Source organism: Mixophyes fleayi, chromosome 3 (genome assembly GCF_038048845.1).
Source record: "Mixophyes fleayi isolate aMixFle1 chromosome 3, aMixFle1.hap1, whole genome shotgun sequence".
NCBI lineage: Eukaryota > Metazoa > Chordata > Amphibia > Anura > Limnodynastidae > Mixophyes > Mixophyes fleayi.
In genome coordinates this window covers 259266985-259285882 of record NC_134404.1, presented here as the reverse complement: position 1 = coordinate 259285882, position 18898 = coordinate 259266985, and the positions used below count along the sequence as shown (strand labels likewise).

General features: G+C 38.1%; 1 protein-coding gene across 3 annotated transcripts in view; it reads left to right on the top strand.

Annotated features, from left to right (window-relative positions):
• CEP170 (centrosomal protein 170) overlaps positions 1 to 12126 on the top strand; it is a 92063-nt gene extending 79937 nt beyond the window's left edge. For all 3 annotated transcript variants that reach the window (XM_075203496.1, XM_075203497.1, XM_075203498.1), the window contains 3 exons: positions 5838 to 5931; positions 8486 to 8537; positions 10555 to 12126. In XM_075203496.1, the coding sequence (XP_075059597.1) occupies positions 5838 to 5931; positions 8486 to 8537; positions 10555 to 10838 (430 nt within the window). In that variant the 3' untranslated portion in view covers positions 10839 to 12126. The remainder of the gene's footprint in view (positions 1 to 5837; positions 5932 to 8485; positions 8538 to 10554) is intronic.
• Positions 12127 to 18898: the final 6772 nt, after the last annotated feature.

Here is an 18898-nt window from a genome sequence, read left to right as displayed (position 1 = left end):
TATCCTCTACCGACAGACATAACTGCCTTACAGATTAACAGGCTTGTATGACTAATGGAATGTTTTGTGGAGGTTTTACATATGTATGCATTTGTCATGTGAGTTATTTCATGTTATAGGAATTTTCACAGAAAGTTCTGTATAACTTTTTGTTTTTTGTTATTTGGAGTGGTGCTCTTTTTCTAAAGAGACTTCCTAGCACAAGAGATTTTTTTATAGTCTCATTTTGTCTATATTTCTTTTTATAATTATTTTAAGAAATAGGACAATGGCTAAGAAGGGGACAGCTAAAGGCAAGGGTTGCTCTGGGCCTTCTGTTATGTATTTTACCTGTTCAAAATGTAATACAAAACTTTCTGTTGGACACTGACCGAGACGCCCTTTGCGCAGCTTGTACTGCGGAGGCTCAGGAGCGTGACAGCCCAGTCCGGGTTGCATCGCCTGCAGTGGTGGAACCGCCTTGGCTGCAATCCTTCTCTTCAGCTGTGGAAAGACTGACGACAGTTATTTCCATGTGAATATCCTGAATCTATCTGGTATGAGTACACACATTACCATTTGGGGATATCCTTGATGTTTTATATGTACAGGTCTCTGTTTGGAGATAATATTAAATGGTGTTTTTATGATAATGCACCAGATTGGTTTTTATTTCTTTTTATCTGGTACATCATGCTATTACTCTGTGGAGGAACTTGAAAACGGCATACAGAAAGGATAACTTGAGATGCTTTATTAAAGCCAACATCTTGTAAGCATATACCTTTGGGGGAGATGGTGCATTAAAGTCACAAGAATAACGGTGGTATTCCTTCGTTTCCATCACGAGGTTGAAGATTATATTCTACATTCTTTTTCCGGGAACTTTGTGGACTTTTACATGTTTATTTATAACAATCTGCACTATCATTTCTCCATTTATTTTATGTTTCCATGAGTCTGATTTTCAGACTATAGGAACTCTAATTGAGGAGAGAGATAAGGGTCATCCAGTGAAGGGAATATAGGAGTCCCTATCACCTGTGAGATGTGAAAAAGGTGCGCGCTAAGTATATGTTTATTATATGTATGTCTATGCTTTATTTGTAGGAGAATAGTGGACACTCCTTTACATATATCAGGCTGCACACTGAGTGAAACGCCACATCAGATCAATTACCTTTTATTGTAATAAGTTATGCTGCGCGTGACAGAGGTACGTGAGAACACTATCCCACTTACACGCATAGGCAGTCAGTCTGAGGACTATGCTTCCACATCACATGGGGGGTCATCCCAGAGGGAAGACAGGTTATTATCTGTTTCCAAGAGGAGTAAGAGAGCTGTTGTTGACACAGGTCTGGACGTAGTACAGGATTCTGATCTCTCCTCGGCAGAGGAAGGTGAGGTAGATTTGAACCCGGAAGGGGAATGTCGTTATGACTCTGACTCAGTTTCCACTAGTGTGGATGGTTTAATTTTAGGAACCAGGCATACATTAGGGTATGCTGATCCTGAGCCCTCAGCGCCCATGGGTGTCTCTCTATTTAAAAGAGCTAAGGCGCAGTTGGCTACATTCCCCCATTCTTCAGAGATGTTGGAGATTATTTCTGAGGCTTGGCAGCGACCAAGTAAACAATTTATGATGCCAGGAAAATTCAAATCCCTTTATCCTCTGCCAGTTGAGGACATGGTAAAGTGGGAATCATCTCCTAAGGTGGATACCCCGGTGGCCCGTTTAGCTTCTTCATCTGCTATTCTTGTCCAAGAACGGATAACCCTCAAGGATTACACAGATAAAAAGTGTGATTCTGCTCTTCGCTCAGCATACACGGCTGTGGGAAGTATGTTTAGACCCAATATGGCTGTGGCCTGGGCCAACAAGGCCGTGCAGTTATAGATGGAAGCTTTGATTAAAGGGCTTAGAGATAATATTCCGTGTACAGAGCTCTTACAAATGGCAGAGCAGGTACTGGAGACCTCAGAGTATGTGGCAAACGCAGCTATGGATGCGGTGTCGGTGAATGCTAAGGCATCTGCCCTTATTGTAGCAGCTCGGCGTAACCTATGGTTACGGACATGGTCGGTGGATGCAGACTCTAAAAGGGCTTTAGAGAATCTGCCCTTTGACGGCTTAACCCTATTCGGGGCGGAGCTTAAGAGGGTCATCCAGGACACCACAGGGGGAAAGAACACTTCTCTCCCTACTGCTCCCAACAGGTCCCGTCAAGGAAGGTTTCGTTCCTTTAGGAAGTTCTCCCGAGGGGGAGGTACCGTTAATAGAGGGCATTACTCAGCGCCTAGGGCTCCTGCTATCAGAGGCAGAGGAGGTAGAGGTGGGGCGAGAAGAGGTTCTACTCGCCCAGCAGATAAGCCCTCTGCATGAAGGGGTTGTTCAGGGGGAGCATCAAGTAGGAGCTCGTCTCCTTCAGTTCAGAGATCAGTGGTGGATATTCACGCCAGATCTCTGGATTCAGGGGCTATGTGATAGACCTTGCCCACTCCCACCATCACAGATTTTTTATCACCCCTCTCCCGTCTTGTCCCCTCAGACGGGTGGCGCTTCAGGAGGCTATTCAAAGACTTCTAACAGCGCAGGTTGTTGTTCAGGTGCCTCCTCTAGAAAGAGGTCTAGGTTTTTACTCAAACCTGTTTCTAGTACCAAAGCCAGATGGGTCCTTCCGGCCCATTCTGAATCTTCGGTCATTAAACAAACATCTGACTATTCAGAAATTCCGTATGGAATCCCTTCGCTCTGTAATAGCAGGGATGGAGAAGGGGGAGTTCTTGGCGTCCATAGACATCAAGGATGCCTACCTACATGTACCGATATGGGAGGGACATCAGAGTCTCCTTCGGTTTGCAGTGGGAGACGCACAGTTCCAGTTCAGGGCTCTCCCTTTCGGTCTGGCTACTGCCCCCAGAGTCTTTACCAAGATTATGGCCATCATGGCAGGTCTGTTGCGCCAGAAGGGTATAACAATTATACCTTATCTAGACGACCTTCTATTGAAGGCACCATCGGCAGTTCTTCTGTCCCACCAGGTGCAGACAGTCATACAGTTTCTTCAGAGTCACGGCTGGGTGTTGAATCTACCCAAGTCATCTCTTGTTCCAGCCCAACAAATGCATTTCCTGGGTTTGCTTTTCGATACTCAGTCTCTGAGAGTTTACCTTCCAAGGGAAAAAGTCTTAGCCCTGTGGAAAAGGACCAGAGTCATTCTAGTGAAAAAGAGAGTCTCAGTCCTCAGTTGCATGAAACTCTTGGGGACAATGGTATCGGTTTTCGAAGCAGTCCCTTTTGCACAGTTTCATTCCCGTCCACTTCAGGTAGAGATCTTGCTCAAGTGGTCAGGGTCTCAGAAGAATTTAGACAAGCAGATTATTCGTCTGTCCAGATCCACAAGGCTGTCTCTTGTCTGGTGGATGTCCCAAACCAATCTGGAAAAGGGTCAATCCTTACAGACCTGGGCTTGGACTCTAGTCACAACAGACGCAAGTCTGTTGGGATGGGGAGGTGTAACAGGAACTCTGAGGCTTCAGGGTCTCTGGTCCCCTCAAGAATCACTTCTTCCAATAAACTTACTAGAACTCAGAGCAGTGTACAATACTCTGATAGGAGCCCAGAAATTTCTAAGAGGAAAGCCACTACAAATTCAGTCCGACAACGCCACCACGGTGGCATACATAAACCACCAGGGGGGCACTCGCAGTGCGGCTGCCATGCGAGAGACCAGGCGCATTTTGTCTTGGGCAGAGCATCAAGTGCCCAAGATTTCAGCCATTTACATTCCGGGGGTGAAGAATTGGGAAGCAGACTTCCTCAGCAGACACTTACTTCATCCCGGCGAATGGGCTTTGAACAGTCAGATCTTCTCCCTTCTGGGGGACCGTTGGGGATGCCCGGACATAGATCTGATGGCGTCCAGGCTGAACCATCAGGTTCCACGCTACGGCGCAAGAGCTCGAGACCCAGGGGCGGAAATAATAGATGCCATGTCAGCTCCATGGCCATATCAGATGGTGTATCTTTTTCCTCCAATACTTATGATTGCCCGGGTTCTAAAGAAGTTGAAGAGGGAGAATGTTCCCGCTATTCTAATAGCTCCATTTTGGCCACGCAGAGCGTGGTTCTCAGATCTGCTATTATTAGCAGGGGCTCCTCCATTCCGGCTTCCCATGCGGGCAGATCTTCTGGTCCAGGGTCCATTCCTTTTCCAGGGTTTAGATCAGCTGGCTTTGACGGCCTGGCTACTGAAACCCTAATACTTAAAGCAAAGGGTTTCTCTCAAGAGGTTATAACTACCATGATTAAGGCCAGAAAGCAATCTTCGTCCTCTATATATTATAGAGTGTGGAAGACATATATTTTTGTGGTGTGAGTCTAAAAGATTCCATTCCTCTAGATTTAAGCTTTCTCGTGTGTTGGATTTTTTACAGGATGGGGTTCAGAGGGGTCTTCGTCTGGGCTCTCTCAAAGGCCAGATATCGACCCTTTCTGTTAACTTTCAGAAAAAGATTGCAAGTTATTCTGACATTAAGATTTTCTTGCAAGGGGTGTTACATATGCAACCTCCATTTTGCCATCCTGTCGAGCCCTGGGACCTCAATTTGGTTCTTCGCGCTCTTTCTAAGCCTCCATTTGAACCTGTGGGGTCAATAGACTTAAGGTATCTTACGTGGAAGACAGTGTTTTTGTTGGCGATAGCTTCTGCTCGCAGAGTGTCTGAGCCTGGAGCTCTTCGCTGTGACCCTCCTTTTCTTATTTTCCACGCTGATATGGCGGTCCTTCGTACTAAACCATCTTTCGTTCCTAAGGTGGTTTCCAGGTTTAATCAGGAAATTGTTGTACCTGTGTTCAAGTCAAAAAAGGATTCTTCAGAAGGGTCTATGCAGTACTTGGATGTGGTACGAGCTCTACAGGCTAATGTAGACCGTACATCTCAGGTCAGAAAGACCAGAGATCTTTTTGTTTTATATGACGCAAACAAGAGGGGTTGGCCTGCTTCAAAGCAGTCAATTGCCAGGTGGATCAAGTCCACAATTCGAGAAGCTTACGTTGCAGCTTCTCTGTCCGTTCCAGGAAATTTGAAGGCGCATTCTACTAGGGCAGTAGGTGCCTCCTGGGCGGCCAGGCACGGAGCGTCTGCGGAGCAATTGTGTAGAGCGGCGACTTGGTCTTCCGTGCACACTTTCTCTAAATTTTACAGACTTCAAGGCTTTGCGGTGGCTGATGCAAGCTTTGGTCGCAGGGTTATGCGTGCAGCTGGTCCAGAGCATTCCCACCCTTGAGGAAGCTTTGGTATATCCCCAATGTCTCGCAGTGTCCCCCAGGGGCAGGAAAGAGAAAATAAGAATTTTACTCACCGTAAAATGCATTTCTCTGACTCCATTGGAGGACACTGCGCACCCTCCCTTGCTCTGTATATAGTTCTGTGTGTGAAAACTTTGGTTATGGTTCTTTATAATTTAAGACCTGTCCAGGTTATATTACCTCCTTTACGTTCACTCTTGGTTATTCAAAACTAAGGATCTCTCTGAGAGGGGGGGTTAAGTAGAGGAGGAGTGCACAGACTTAACAAGTTAAAGTGACAAGACTCCTGAGCCCACTACTATACCCCAATGTCTCGCAGTGTTCCCAAATGGAGTCAGAGAAATGGATTTTACGGTGAGTAAAAATCTTATTGTATCGCTAAAAGTCTTAGAAGAAATGTATTCATTAAATCACACTTTATTTTAAATATCTTTTTTTTCTTATCTTGTTTTATAAAAGGCTTTCATATACATTTCATTGGCTGTTTGTCTGTTTAAAATGTGCTTAAGCTTTGCATATATGTGTTTTTATATTTAAATTTCAGAATATTATTTAAAGACAAAGAACGCAATTGGGATGAGATTGAGAAGAAACTAAGATCAGAGAGTGAAATTCCTATTTTCAAAACTTCATGTGTGGTATGTGACAATTTTTCTTTCATTATAATTACAAATAACACTTATTTGTTTTTTTCTTCCTAATGCAAGAAATTTGCATTTAATCGTGTTCATTATTTTATTGCTTATTCTTATGTTTAATCCATGCATCCACACCCTAGAAGACACTCTTTTCTTGAAGAAAACACTTCTGAATACCACCATCTACCTAAGAACTGCTCTCAAAGATTTGGGTGCACGTTGGAGTACACAGAGAGTTACAGTGACTGACAGAAATTCACAACCTACCTATAAAGTCCTAACTTTTCCCATATAGTTATCTTCACAGTGTTCTCCCCAGAAAATTTTGCCAGCCGGGTGGCATTAAGAAGTAGCCAGGTGGGGGCAGTGTAATACTTTGCAATAATAGTGACAAATGTTGGATGTTATTGCCCACACATGCCAGGACCAGTCAGACTGATGGTCAGTGGTCACACAGAGCTGACTGTAGTGCTCACATAGAGCCTGATTCATTTAGGAAAGTTAAGCAAAAAGTTTTCTTACTTAAGTGTTCTATACAAAACCCTGTTGCAATGCAAGGGGTGCAATGAGTTTATTATTTTGCACATAAGGAAAATACTGTCTGTTTTTTCATGTAGCATGCTAATAATTGATAGTTCATTTGTACACTGAAATTTTAAATTGATCTAGAAAAAAAAGCCAGTATTTTCCTTATGTGTAAAATAATAAACTAATATGCACCCCTTGCATTGTAACATGGTTTTGTCCAGGAGAAAACTTAAGTAAAAAAAAAAAAAGTACTTTCCCTAATGAATCAGGCCCATAGTTTCTGTTATAATAGGAGATACAAAGGTTTATTCTATTATAATAGGACTCTGTTGGGCTCCAAGAGCTGGGTGACAAGTAAAAACAGCCCGGTGGAGCACCCAGGAAATAGGAGCTGAGGAGATCACTGCTTCATATTACTACCAGACTGTGTTCATCAATAATAATACTTGGATTATAGGGAAACATACCACCTATTTGTAAATATTTTGACCTACCAATATCTGCATATTAATATTGTTATTATTATTATTATTATTATTATTATTATTATTATTATTAATAATTGTGTTTTTAACACCTGTTGATGTTGTTTGTGATACTGTGTTTCTGGCCAGAAGCAATTTCTGAAAGAATGTATCATTAAATGTATTTTCTTTTACACTAACACTGCAATTATATTATGTACCTTGGACTTTACCTATATTTACCAATTACTGTCTCCGTGGCAGTCTTGCAAAGCAAAGAACCTGCAACATGGAATCCAGTTTTTCGAAGCCCCAACAGATTTACTTTTTATAATTATCTAGAGAAAGAAGGACATTTTCCACTTGCACAAACTTTATTTTAGGAAAGCTCCACCACCCTAGGCACTCCCCATCTCCATGAAAGAAAACCCATTTAACATCCATAGATGGTATATGTACTTGTCTTGAGGAAAGCCTTCGCTTAGTCAATGTTGATTTATGTGATTTTGTCAGAAAGGTTTTGCATTGAGCTGTACATAGCACTGACTTTGTGCTCTGTGTATAATGACTGACATCAGGCGATGAAAGTAACATTTCACCTACTAAGCAATTGAATCCATAGCAAATGTTGCAAACCGTTTTAAATCAATCAATTCCTATTTATTAGACTGGTTGCCAGTGAGATCATTGCATTACATTACAACTTAATATACAGGTTTTCAATTGCAACAGTTTGTGCTATAGCCATAAAGCAATTTCAGCTAACTGGCAGGTTTTCACACCCACTATTGATTCTGAAAATGTTATATGGTGGTAGGCTTACTGTAAATGAGTTGTCCACTGCATTAGTTACATACCTTATACTGAGACTCACTGGCCAATATTTGGCTGCAGAGTGTCTCTCTCCGTCTTGGGACCAGCCGGTAGAGAATGGTAATGATGAATGCCCATGGGTGTGAAAGACCCTGCCTAATCACTTTTGAATAAGAGAGGGATTAATCAGTTGTGCTCAGAAATAAAACCAATTTCTTTGTTTTTAATTAGCAATTATTGAGTGCAGTAAGTTATATGGGGGGAAAAATATGCGAAAATATTTTTTCTTTTCTATAGTAAATAAATATGATTATCATATACAGAATAATCTATGATGAGCTGCTTAAAACAAAATATACATTACTTGTAAACCACAATATGAACACTAGGCTAGATGATAAAGCAAATAAGCCATCAGATAAGAAAAATACAGCTTCCAGAGAAGGAAAAAGGTTCAGATTGATGTTCATTAAAAGCAAAGATAACACTAAAACCTTCTTCATCATTTTATGATATGAATAATATTATTACAATAGAGCTTCCATTGGCTATTTTCCGGTGAGCATTATGCTGTGTTTACATGGTAAAAGAGGGTGTCTTAGCTATGCAATTGATACCTTTACTGCCTATCTTGAGGATTACCCCTGAAGTACTTTGGAGTGTCTGAAACATTTCAAGCTAACAACACTTAATAAAGACTTCATTAATTTGATTTTTTACAAATGTAGTAACCTTGTTTTTCTTTCCAGGAAATATTATCAATATTGCAAGAGCTGAAACGAATTGAGAAACAATTACAAGGTATTTAGGTTTACATATGATTAATCTAAATCTATAAATGCCATTTATTATGTAATAATTGATATGTTTTTTTCTTTTATTACATGAAAAATCCTAAACATATCCAATCATACCATTGTCACTACCCTTCTATTTCAGTTTACACAACATACATGATATGCACAGAACTCGAAACACAATTTTCTTGTAAACTGTTCATAAAAATTTAAGAAGGAAAACATTGATGTAATCTCCCAAGTATATGCATTTATTTTTAATGCTCCTCAGACTAGATATACCAAAATTCCACGTTCTGGTTAATCTGAATAATTGCTGCTTTCTTTACAGTCACTAATTCAGTCTGTTGAGTAGATGGAAACATACACAATAGGCTCCTTATTATGACACCACAGATCAGTGTCACAGGACATTACTAAGCAGGAAGCTGTGTTATAACATATCACAGGGCCTCACAGAGAAGCAATTAATTCACTTTGTGTGTATCTAAAAGAATAATCACTTCCAAAAGTTAAAATGTAATGTGGGCATCACTATGTTAACATAAAATACAGATTGCAGTGTTCTCCTGATTGGCTGTTCCCTGAAGCATCCAAAAGCACAGATTAAACGTTGCTTTTAAAATTTATAGTATTTCTAGGTCCCTTACAATATGTTTTATTGAAACCCAAAGCAAAAGTTACCATGTTTTGATCACTATTGCTTAAGTGCCCCCTCACTTGACATTGCATATACTATTAGTTCTATTAGGTAATACCTAGTCCAGCTACGCTACCCCTCTAGTTGATTCTTCTTCCATTTGCAAAAGTTAGTTGTCTATTAAAATTAATGAAAATCATCTTTCTTTGCCAGAACCACTAGTTTCATTGTGCCTATTTATATCTGAATAGTTAAGATCACCTATGAAAAGGACCATATTTTTATTTGCTACCCTTTTAATGTGTAAATAATAATTGATTTTCAGTACAGTCATTTATGCTAAGTATCTTATAGCAAACACCAATTGGTGCTTCACAGGTTTTCTATATTAATATCATAACTTTCCTATCCTTCCATTATTTTCCCAGTTTCATTTATTTTTATCCATCCAAGTCTCAGTTATGCTTGCAGAATCATAATTTTCTTTCAACGTCATTCATTCTTGTTCACATATTTTGTTTGGAAGACTCCTAGCATATGTTACCATACTTTTTGTTATGATTATAGACCACTAGGTTCTTGGTGAAAGAATTTAGTTAATAATTGAAGTTGTACATGTGCTACTTTATTTTTATGTATTATATTGTGACAAATCAATTTGATGTGTTATTCTATTTTTTTTTTTAAATTCAACAAAATTTACCATCAGCCATTAATATTGGCAAACAGTTGTTTGTTTACTAGCTTGTTGATTTAACACTAAGGGGTAAATGTATCAAGCTGACAGTTTTCCAGCGGGTTTGAAAAACCAATCATATTCTAGCTATCATTTATTTAGTACTTTCTACAAAATGACAGCTAGAATCTGATTGGTTGCTATAGGCAACATCTCCACTTTTCAAACCCGCTGGAAAACTCTCAGCTTGATACATTTATCCCTAAATATGAGTTTATGTACAATACTGGTCTATTTGATTCATTTTGCTTGAGAGAGATTTGATTTACATTTCAGATTGGCTTTATTATTAGTGTGTGCAGACTATAATTGAAGGAGCTTTCTATTTTTCGTAAGGTTTTTTTTAGTCATGTTAATTTGTGTAATAGGAAACACATATTCACCTCACTAATACATTGTGTTAAGATGGGTTTTACCACCAAAACTAAACACTTGCTCCTTTTGCTGTGGTATTTTTTTTAATAAGAATAACATTTATTTTATGGTGATAAATAAAGCAATAATGGTTAATTAACAGTGTATAAAATTATGCTGATGGATAATTAAATCTGAAAATTGTCAGAACATAATATAATTCTACAAACATGTTAACTTTGACACTGTTGGGTAGTTGAGCATTTAAATATATATTTTTTTGTTTTCTAGTTATCAATGCAATGATTGACCCAGATGGCTCTCTTGATGCCCTGAACTTATTGGGATTTGGCAGCTCTCTACCTGCCGCCCAGCCAAAGCCCAAACGAAGCTCCTCAGTACACAACGTCACTTCATCAATATCAACCCGTTGTCAAACGGAAAGCAGGACCAGTCGACCAAATATTGTATTAGTATCCTCAGACTTGGATGGTGTTGAATCTGATCCTGATTTTAGCATACATTTCAATCGGTTCAACCCTGATGGAAAGGAAGATTCTACTTTACACGAATAGCGCTGTTAATATAAATCTTACATTTATAATACAAAACCGCAAATAAAATGAAACCGTATTGACTCCAATGTTATATATACAAGTCTTATAGTCTTGTACAATTATATTCTACACAATTATAAGGCGTCCACTTTGGGATGTGAAAGATTATAAATTAAAATTAATTCTCCACTCAAATATACCTATAATGAGGTACCCCCGATATGAGTTCTGGGGGATCCCTGAAGACATTATTAAGCCTCAAAGGAGGGACCATTGGGAAGAACTGGCCTCAGAGTGCATCGGTGCAACAGTGTCACTATTGAACATAATTAGAAATATGCATTTATTTCTATATTGAACTTTACACAAACTACAGGTATAATATAGGTTCTGTGTGGAAAACATTTGTATTTATTAACGTTTCCATGTAGTCATTATACAGAATAATGCACCCTCCCTACCAAACATACCCTATATATATGTAATGCCCCCACCCAACCAAATATTCTCTACATATTCAAATGATCTAATTTATTAAATATTTCCACTTGTTTTTATGGTGGATTAACACTAAAACTGTATATAAAACAATTTTAAGATTATTTTTGGTTTGCTATGAAGCCTTTTAGATCAAAATGATGTGCAAAATGCTAAAAGCTTGTTTATTTATAGATAATGCTTCACTACTTAAATCATTTTGCAGTTTGATTGAGTCTTATTGTGCAAAAGGTTCTAGATCCAAAACAATTAAGTAGCAGGTAAGTATGTTTACTGAATAAGGAATCATTTTTAATATTTGTATACATTAGGGGTTTTTATACCAAGTTGTTATCGCAATTTTTAAACATCATTTATCTATCCAGCAGTTACCATTTTATCACACCAAAAAACATTACTTTCAACACTTGTGCCTTGGTCATCCCAACAAGTTCAGTATTGCTTTTTGTCACATGGCCTTTTACATCTATGTATATCATAGTCATAGTGTAGTAACAGAGGTATATATTGCTTACAGCATTAAATTGTTTTTGACTGCCATGTGTGTTGCAATTTGAACTCATCTGAGCGGAACAGACTTCATAGTGAGCTAAGACATGAAGATAACTCCAGTGATTTGAAAGACATGCATATGTGTCATATATTCAGATGCAGTGTTCTGTTTTTTTATGTGTAGCATAATAAATTCCCTGCATGAATACATATATCAAATACATGGCCCAAATTAAGAGCATTTCAAGACACATACAAGTTCTAAATGTATCACTTGCTTCATTACAGTTCTAGAAATAAATAGTGGATTGCAAAGGTTTCTGTGTAATTCTTTAAAAATGTATCAAACAAATTAAATGTAAAACTTCTTTTGCTGCAAATTCAGTTGTAGTTTAATTTGTGTTAAGCATTTTCATTACTATATCTTGTATATATCCAGCGTGTCTCATTTTATATCATAAAACAAATAACTTCCTTATTGAATTTGAAATTGCACTGCCACCTACATAAAAGTTTTGACTAAGGTGCCCGTCCCCCAAGACAGAGCCCCTGTAACTACTACATGCAGCTGTCAGTTCAGTAATACGAACCAGTTAATCAATTTTGTCCAACAGTTTAAATTGCTGATAGAGAGGTGTGTGAGTAGGAGGAGTCAAGGACCAATCACAAGCCTCAATCTCAAAGAGGAACAGAAGAATCCTAGGAAAAACTGCATTGTAGAGCAGCCATTAAGGCTCTGCCTAGAGTTAGGGGCACTTTGTAATTTCTTTTACCAAAAGGTAGTGCAACTTTAAACATCACAACTAATTAGATTTTTTGCTGTCTTGTTTCCTAATAAAAAGTTATACTTTATTCATTTTTGGTACTTTTGCTTGACAAATAAAAATTTTAATTTGTATTTAATAAAGATATGCAAATAGCAAAAACAACCAATCAGATATTAGTTTCCATCAGTCTAGTGCAAGTTGGATAAATCAAAACAAATATCTGATAGCTATGGGTTACACTTTTGCTAAAAAAATTACCTGTACAAATGTCTATGTTCTATAAATATTTCTTTCTGATTATGGAAAAATTGATTTAAAAATATGTCTTTAGATTTTTTTAACTGGACATAAACTGGAGAGTAAATTTTGTTTGACATAAAGGTTAAATTTGGTCACATTCTTTATTCACATGAAGGATCGTTTATAGTTTTTTTTTGAGTTTTTCCACCCACTTTTTCATAACAATCTTATTTTCATAAAATTAAAGGATTTGTCCTCCAACCAAAAGACTTCAGGCATATTATAACTCATTGCTATCTATCCAAATGGATTTAACTGATTGGAACAATGCCATAGCCTACTCCACCTACGGCAGTTTAAGTGGTCTACATAGTAACAGCATGGATCACTCACTATTCCAATATTCAAGGGGTGGGATATGCTGCTCATATTTGTCCTTTATATCAATTCATTTACTTTTTCTATTACAATGAATGAGAACTATTGTTGGAATTTACTCTTCACATATTTTATTAAATGAAAAGCATTTTTAGTGCAAAGATGGTTCACCCATTAGCCAACGGAGCAAACAATTACTTCCAATTACAAAAAATGCATTCATTTAAACTGAAAAAATGAAAGGGCCTCTAAACAAATAGTATGATTTACTTTAAATCAAATTTCTTTGTGACTTGCTACCGTCAACCCCAGTGCCCGCTCTGGCCATAATGTAGGACTTTACTGAAAAGCCCTGCTAGGGAATCAGCTAGATACCACACTCCTTATCCATGGACAGCTGGATGTGTCCTACTCTTTCTGTTTTAACCCATTTATGACCACAGCTAGTCTGTTCCTTAATAGCAACTTAATTATATTTGTGCTGTGTTGGCTTCATAGATTTATATATTTTTTTAAGTCAAACAAAGCAATTGCAGATATATGTACTTTTCTAAAGTTAGCTATAAGCCTTGAAGCAATGGCATCGTTTTTTTTCTTCGGTATTTCCCAATATTTACTTTTTTTGTTACTTTTTTTTATAGAGAGACCTTCTATAGTCATGATAAAGCGCTAATGTTTTTAGCATTTATAAGTTGGATCCAATAGTTACTACTAAAACAAATACTATGAGATTAATTTCTGCTTGAATTAATTAGCTTTCTATCTTGATTCTGGTCTCCCATTCATTTATCCTCCCTCGCAAAGAAATCCCTGTGACATCACTTGCTGACACCTGTACCACTCTTGTGCTTATCAGTGTAACGTGAGAATAAAGATCATGCCCTCCGTATATATACAGTAGGCAGTTGCATATGTAGAAGTGGGCAGATGTTCTCACAAACCGGAAGCTTGGCATTGGCTGACATTGGTAACCATTGTTTTCTGTGAAGCCTTCCATTTCTCCAGCAACTGGAGGTGTGGAAAGAGGGGTTATTTGGTGACACGAGGATTTGATTTAAAGTAACTGTTTTTCATTTTTAGTGGTTATTAATATACTTAGAAAATTCAAATTGCAAAAAGTTGTTACAATTAGGTTTGAATCTGTAACAGTCACAATCTTTTTGGTTGACTTTCCCGTGCACATGCAGTAATATGCAAAAGGGATTGATAGGCAAAGGTTTGAGTAACAATACAACTTCATAAATAAAGATACTATTGTTCATGTGGCAATTCAAACAAATGTGAATAGTGGAAAATGTCTAAAACAAGTTTATAGTTCCCTCCACAAATGCAGCTGAGTTTATTCTATCATATATACACTTTATTAAATGTTTTAAATGTATCTTTATTTTTTGTACAAAAAGTTTATTTATTTTCTGTTAAGATTTTTGTTTTTTGTTTCCCTTGCATGTCACTTTTTTAAAATAAATGGTTACTTTAAGTTATATGTGTATCCTTTTGTTGTTAAAGTTTTTTATTTTTTTATCATCTCAAAAATATTGTTCAACTTTTCCTTTATGCTCAAACAAAAAACAGGAAATTTAAAGGTTTACATGGTTAGAATTGTGGGATGCCTTTGTTTTCATAATAAATACAGTGTGATACATTAATTTAGACTAAAAAAACAACAACACCATTACAATTTAATGGAGTTCAGCAGTAAAATAGTGCATACCCACTTTTAGCAAATAATTTGACCAAACAACATAAACAGGTTGGACATATGTTTCTCTTAAAAGCACATTTTATTGCTGGTTCCATTTTTACTTATGACAATATTTGTTTGTTGAATGGGAATGTAATGTATGTAAGCACAGCCACTTTCAGGGGGGAATTCAATTGGCCGCGTTACCGTTAAAATGCGGCCTGCGCCTTATTACCGTTATTACGGTAATAGTGAGCGTAATTACCGTTATTACGGTAGTTCTAACGCTGGATTTTTGCTCCAAGGGAGCTGCGACCAGAAAGCCTGGTTAAAACTACCATAATAACGGTAATAGTTTTAGCTCGGCGGTACTTCGGGGGAATTGAATTCCCCCCTCAGTGTCAGAGAAATGAGTTATCTAATGAGGGGCTCAAGAGAATTCTATTTATTAACCACTCTTTACTAGTAACAGAGGATTCTGATTATATAAAGGTTGGTTCTAGTCCTAACCACAAATTATTTTATAAAAGGGACATGTAGCCGTTTGTGTTCAAGTTCAATTTACTTGAATGGTATGAAAAAAGAAAAATACTGGATTTCTCAATTTTAGATCTGAAAGTTTAAATAGACAATTTACCATCCTCGTGCGTTCTGATGCTTGGGTTAACGTTTGTTATCTAGAGGCAGGTCAATGATTCTCATGAGCTCAGCCTCAATCATTTATTTTGTCTTTATTTGTAATAAATTTTACAAATGTTTATTGTATTATAATTTTAATGTAGCTGCTTATTGGCAGAGAGGACATGGTAACAAAACGTATGGGGGCAAGTTGAATTTTTAATATTTACAATTATGTTTTTTGTAGGCAAATTAGATAATTCCAAACTCGAGGAATTCCCAGCGCGAGTGATCGTTTTTCCTTAAGTTTGGAATCATCTACTTTGTCTGGTAAGACATTTATTCTGATATCTTTGATTTTTCTCAAGGTAATATGCTTATGGGAAAAAGATTGGAAACTTCTAAAATGTGCAAATTCTGGACTGTAGAATCTGTATATGTGTAGATGACAAGGGTTTAAGCAAAGCATTTAATACAGGACTGTTTTTTAAGGCTAAAAAATTGTCATCAAACTGGATGATGTAGCGCTAGGTGCTCCTTTAATTCTCTGTCCCTAATTGAAATTGAACATCTCAGCAGTGTAAGCAGCTCCCTACCATTTATGTTTCCATACTAAACTTTATCAGTTAAACCTTGATTGTAAACTCACATAACTATATGTTTTAGAATGATAGTATCAAATGGAATGAAAAGGAGATGATGATAACTGGTGTGTGTAGCATTAGCCCAGATTATTGAAAACAAATACTCTTGTGTTTATCCCAAATTACACATTCATTACATGAATAATATAACCAGAGAAACAAGAGCAGAGGTAATGCTTTTCACCAGATATGTAACAATTGACTAGTTTCTCATTAATATGTCATCAAATTTTCATTATGCAGGAAAATATGTCCAGTTGAGCAACCAATTGAAGTAATAGTTGCAGGATGTAACTCACTGGGCTCACTGTGTCTGTCATGTGTACAGCCAGTAAAGTAATATTTTTTTATATTTTTATTATGTTAACTGCATGATTTACTAACATAATTTCCAAGAACCGATCAGTTTGGTCAGAGGATGATAACAATCAAAAGCCAATAACCATCATCTTCCAACCAAAATGTCAGATAACCTGATCAATTTCTAACTGATGTTTGTATCAAGCATTGGACTCATTTTAGCCCTAAATGCTACAATATTATGACAATTACACAGTGTGTGTCACCAGATTTCGTGGCATACTGATGATTTTCAAGAATATTTCCTAGTACATGTGCTATTGTTTGTTTGTTTATAAAAAAAAAGGTTCAGCATTAAAAGAAACTGTACCTAATGGTCACAGATTTGCAAAGACCACATTCTAAGATCACATCTAGCCTGCTGGTCCCCGCCAATTGCCCCCCCTCTTTCAGGCTACATTTTAAAGTGGACAGTCACAGCAAGAATCCCTCCAGATGCTGGTGATCACTTCCTGCTTTTTTTTTTTTTTTTTAATATTTTATTGAAAGGTTTTCCATGGTTTAACAGCATAATGATTACAAATCAGACAATTTTCAAACTTAAAGAAAAATTTGTTATTAAGAACTTTGTTATAAAGCTAAATCACGAAACTGAGTGTGGAAAAAAGTTAAACCTTGGAAGGGGGTGAGGAGGGGAGGAGGCTTAATGTGTGATGAGGAGAGAAGATCAGACTTAAGGGGCCAAGAGGGGGAAAGGAGGGGAGGGTTAGTATGGGGAATGGAGGGGATTTAGCCTGGCGTCCTGGGTCACACCCTCCTGTTCCCTGATTGGTGTGTGTCTGTATATAATGCAGGGAGGGCTTGGCCTTCCTGCTGGTTAAAGCGTCTGTGTCTTGCACTATTGCTGACCTGCTCTGTCCTGTCCTTTTGGATACCTTGATTACCACCAAAGCGCAGTGCTTCCACACATATAATATAACTAAACAACCAAGAGATAGAGACCAGAAATGTGTATAATGGGGGCACTCTGGAATTTATTCTTCCAATATATACCGATTAACTTTATTAATAAAATTCCATAACTCTTTATTAGCATAAAAAAACTATATAGTAACTTATGATAAAAGAATCTTTAATTAGCAAAATATTAAAAATAATGAAATGTATGTTGTGATCCAATGTTGTAGTGCAATGTTAAAAATAGCAATTATCCACTGCTATAAAGCATATGGTCCTAAAATACTCTTAAGGACACTTGTGATGTTAGTACAGAGTAAAATTAATGGTGGCTGCATTGTTAATACTAGCCCTCATAGGCTACTTAACAAACAAATATAAGCCACTTTAAAGGTGCTTACGTTACCCCTTATATAGTTTCTGTGAACCAGGAAACACTGGGAATATATAATCAATTGTCACTCACCGGACTGTGAGTGCTTCTTCCCGGACTATTAGGAACCGTGGACGTCCTCTATCCTGAGGGACTGCGCATGCGCAGCCCTTTCCAAACCTTCAGTGTATGTTCCTTTAACTTAATTGGCAGATCAGGCAACCTCCCTATATTAAGCACCTGTGGTCAACACCACGTTGCCTGATCTTGGAGTCTCATTCCCCATGAGTCTCTGAAGGTGTTTCCTCGTTTATTCAGCGCTGCTGATTCCTGTGGTTTCCAAACCACTTCTACCGCTGTGGTTTCCAAACCACTTCTACTACTGTGGTTCCCATACCACTTCTACATCAAGTGTATCATCGTGACTGTTAGCTGATTCCTATCCGCTGCCTCCGTGCACTACAGTCTTCCAAACCACTTCAACTCTATCTCATATCATTGTGACTGTGAGCTGATTCCTATCCGCTGCCTCCGTGCACATCAGCCACTCTCCACATCTACTCACCTGTTCATCATCAAGACTGTGAGCTGATTCCTATCCGCTGCCTCCGTGCACTTCAGCCACTCTCCACATTTACTCACCTGTTCATCATCAAGACTGTGAGCTGATTCCTATCCGCTGCCTCCGTGCACTACAGACTCCAGCTTGCAACTCGTCTGTGTTTCAACATCATGACTGTTAGCTGATTCCTATCCGCTGCCTCCGTGCACTACAGACTCCAGCTTGCAACTCGTCTGTGTTTCAACATCGTGACGGTGAGCTGATTCCTATCCGCTACCTCTGTGCGCTGCAGTCTTCATCTCATCTCTCCCGTGTTTCCTCGAGACTGCTGCTATTATTGCCATTCGCTACTCCCGTGATCAACAGCTCCTGGTCTACTCTGCTCACCCGTGTTCCATCGCTATTTGCACCTGCTGGTTGCTACTGGTTACCTCCGTGTGTCCGCAGAGTCCTGCTCCTGCTGCCAGCGCTAATCGTCCATCTGTTGCTGATCCGCTCTCCACACCTTCCTGTGTTCCGCTGGCCTCTACCCGCCTGTCAGCATTGGATTCGTGTCTCATCTGCT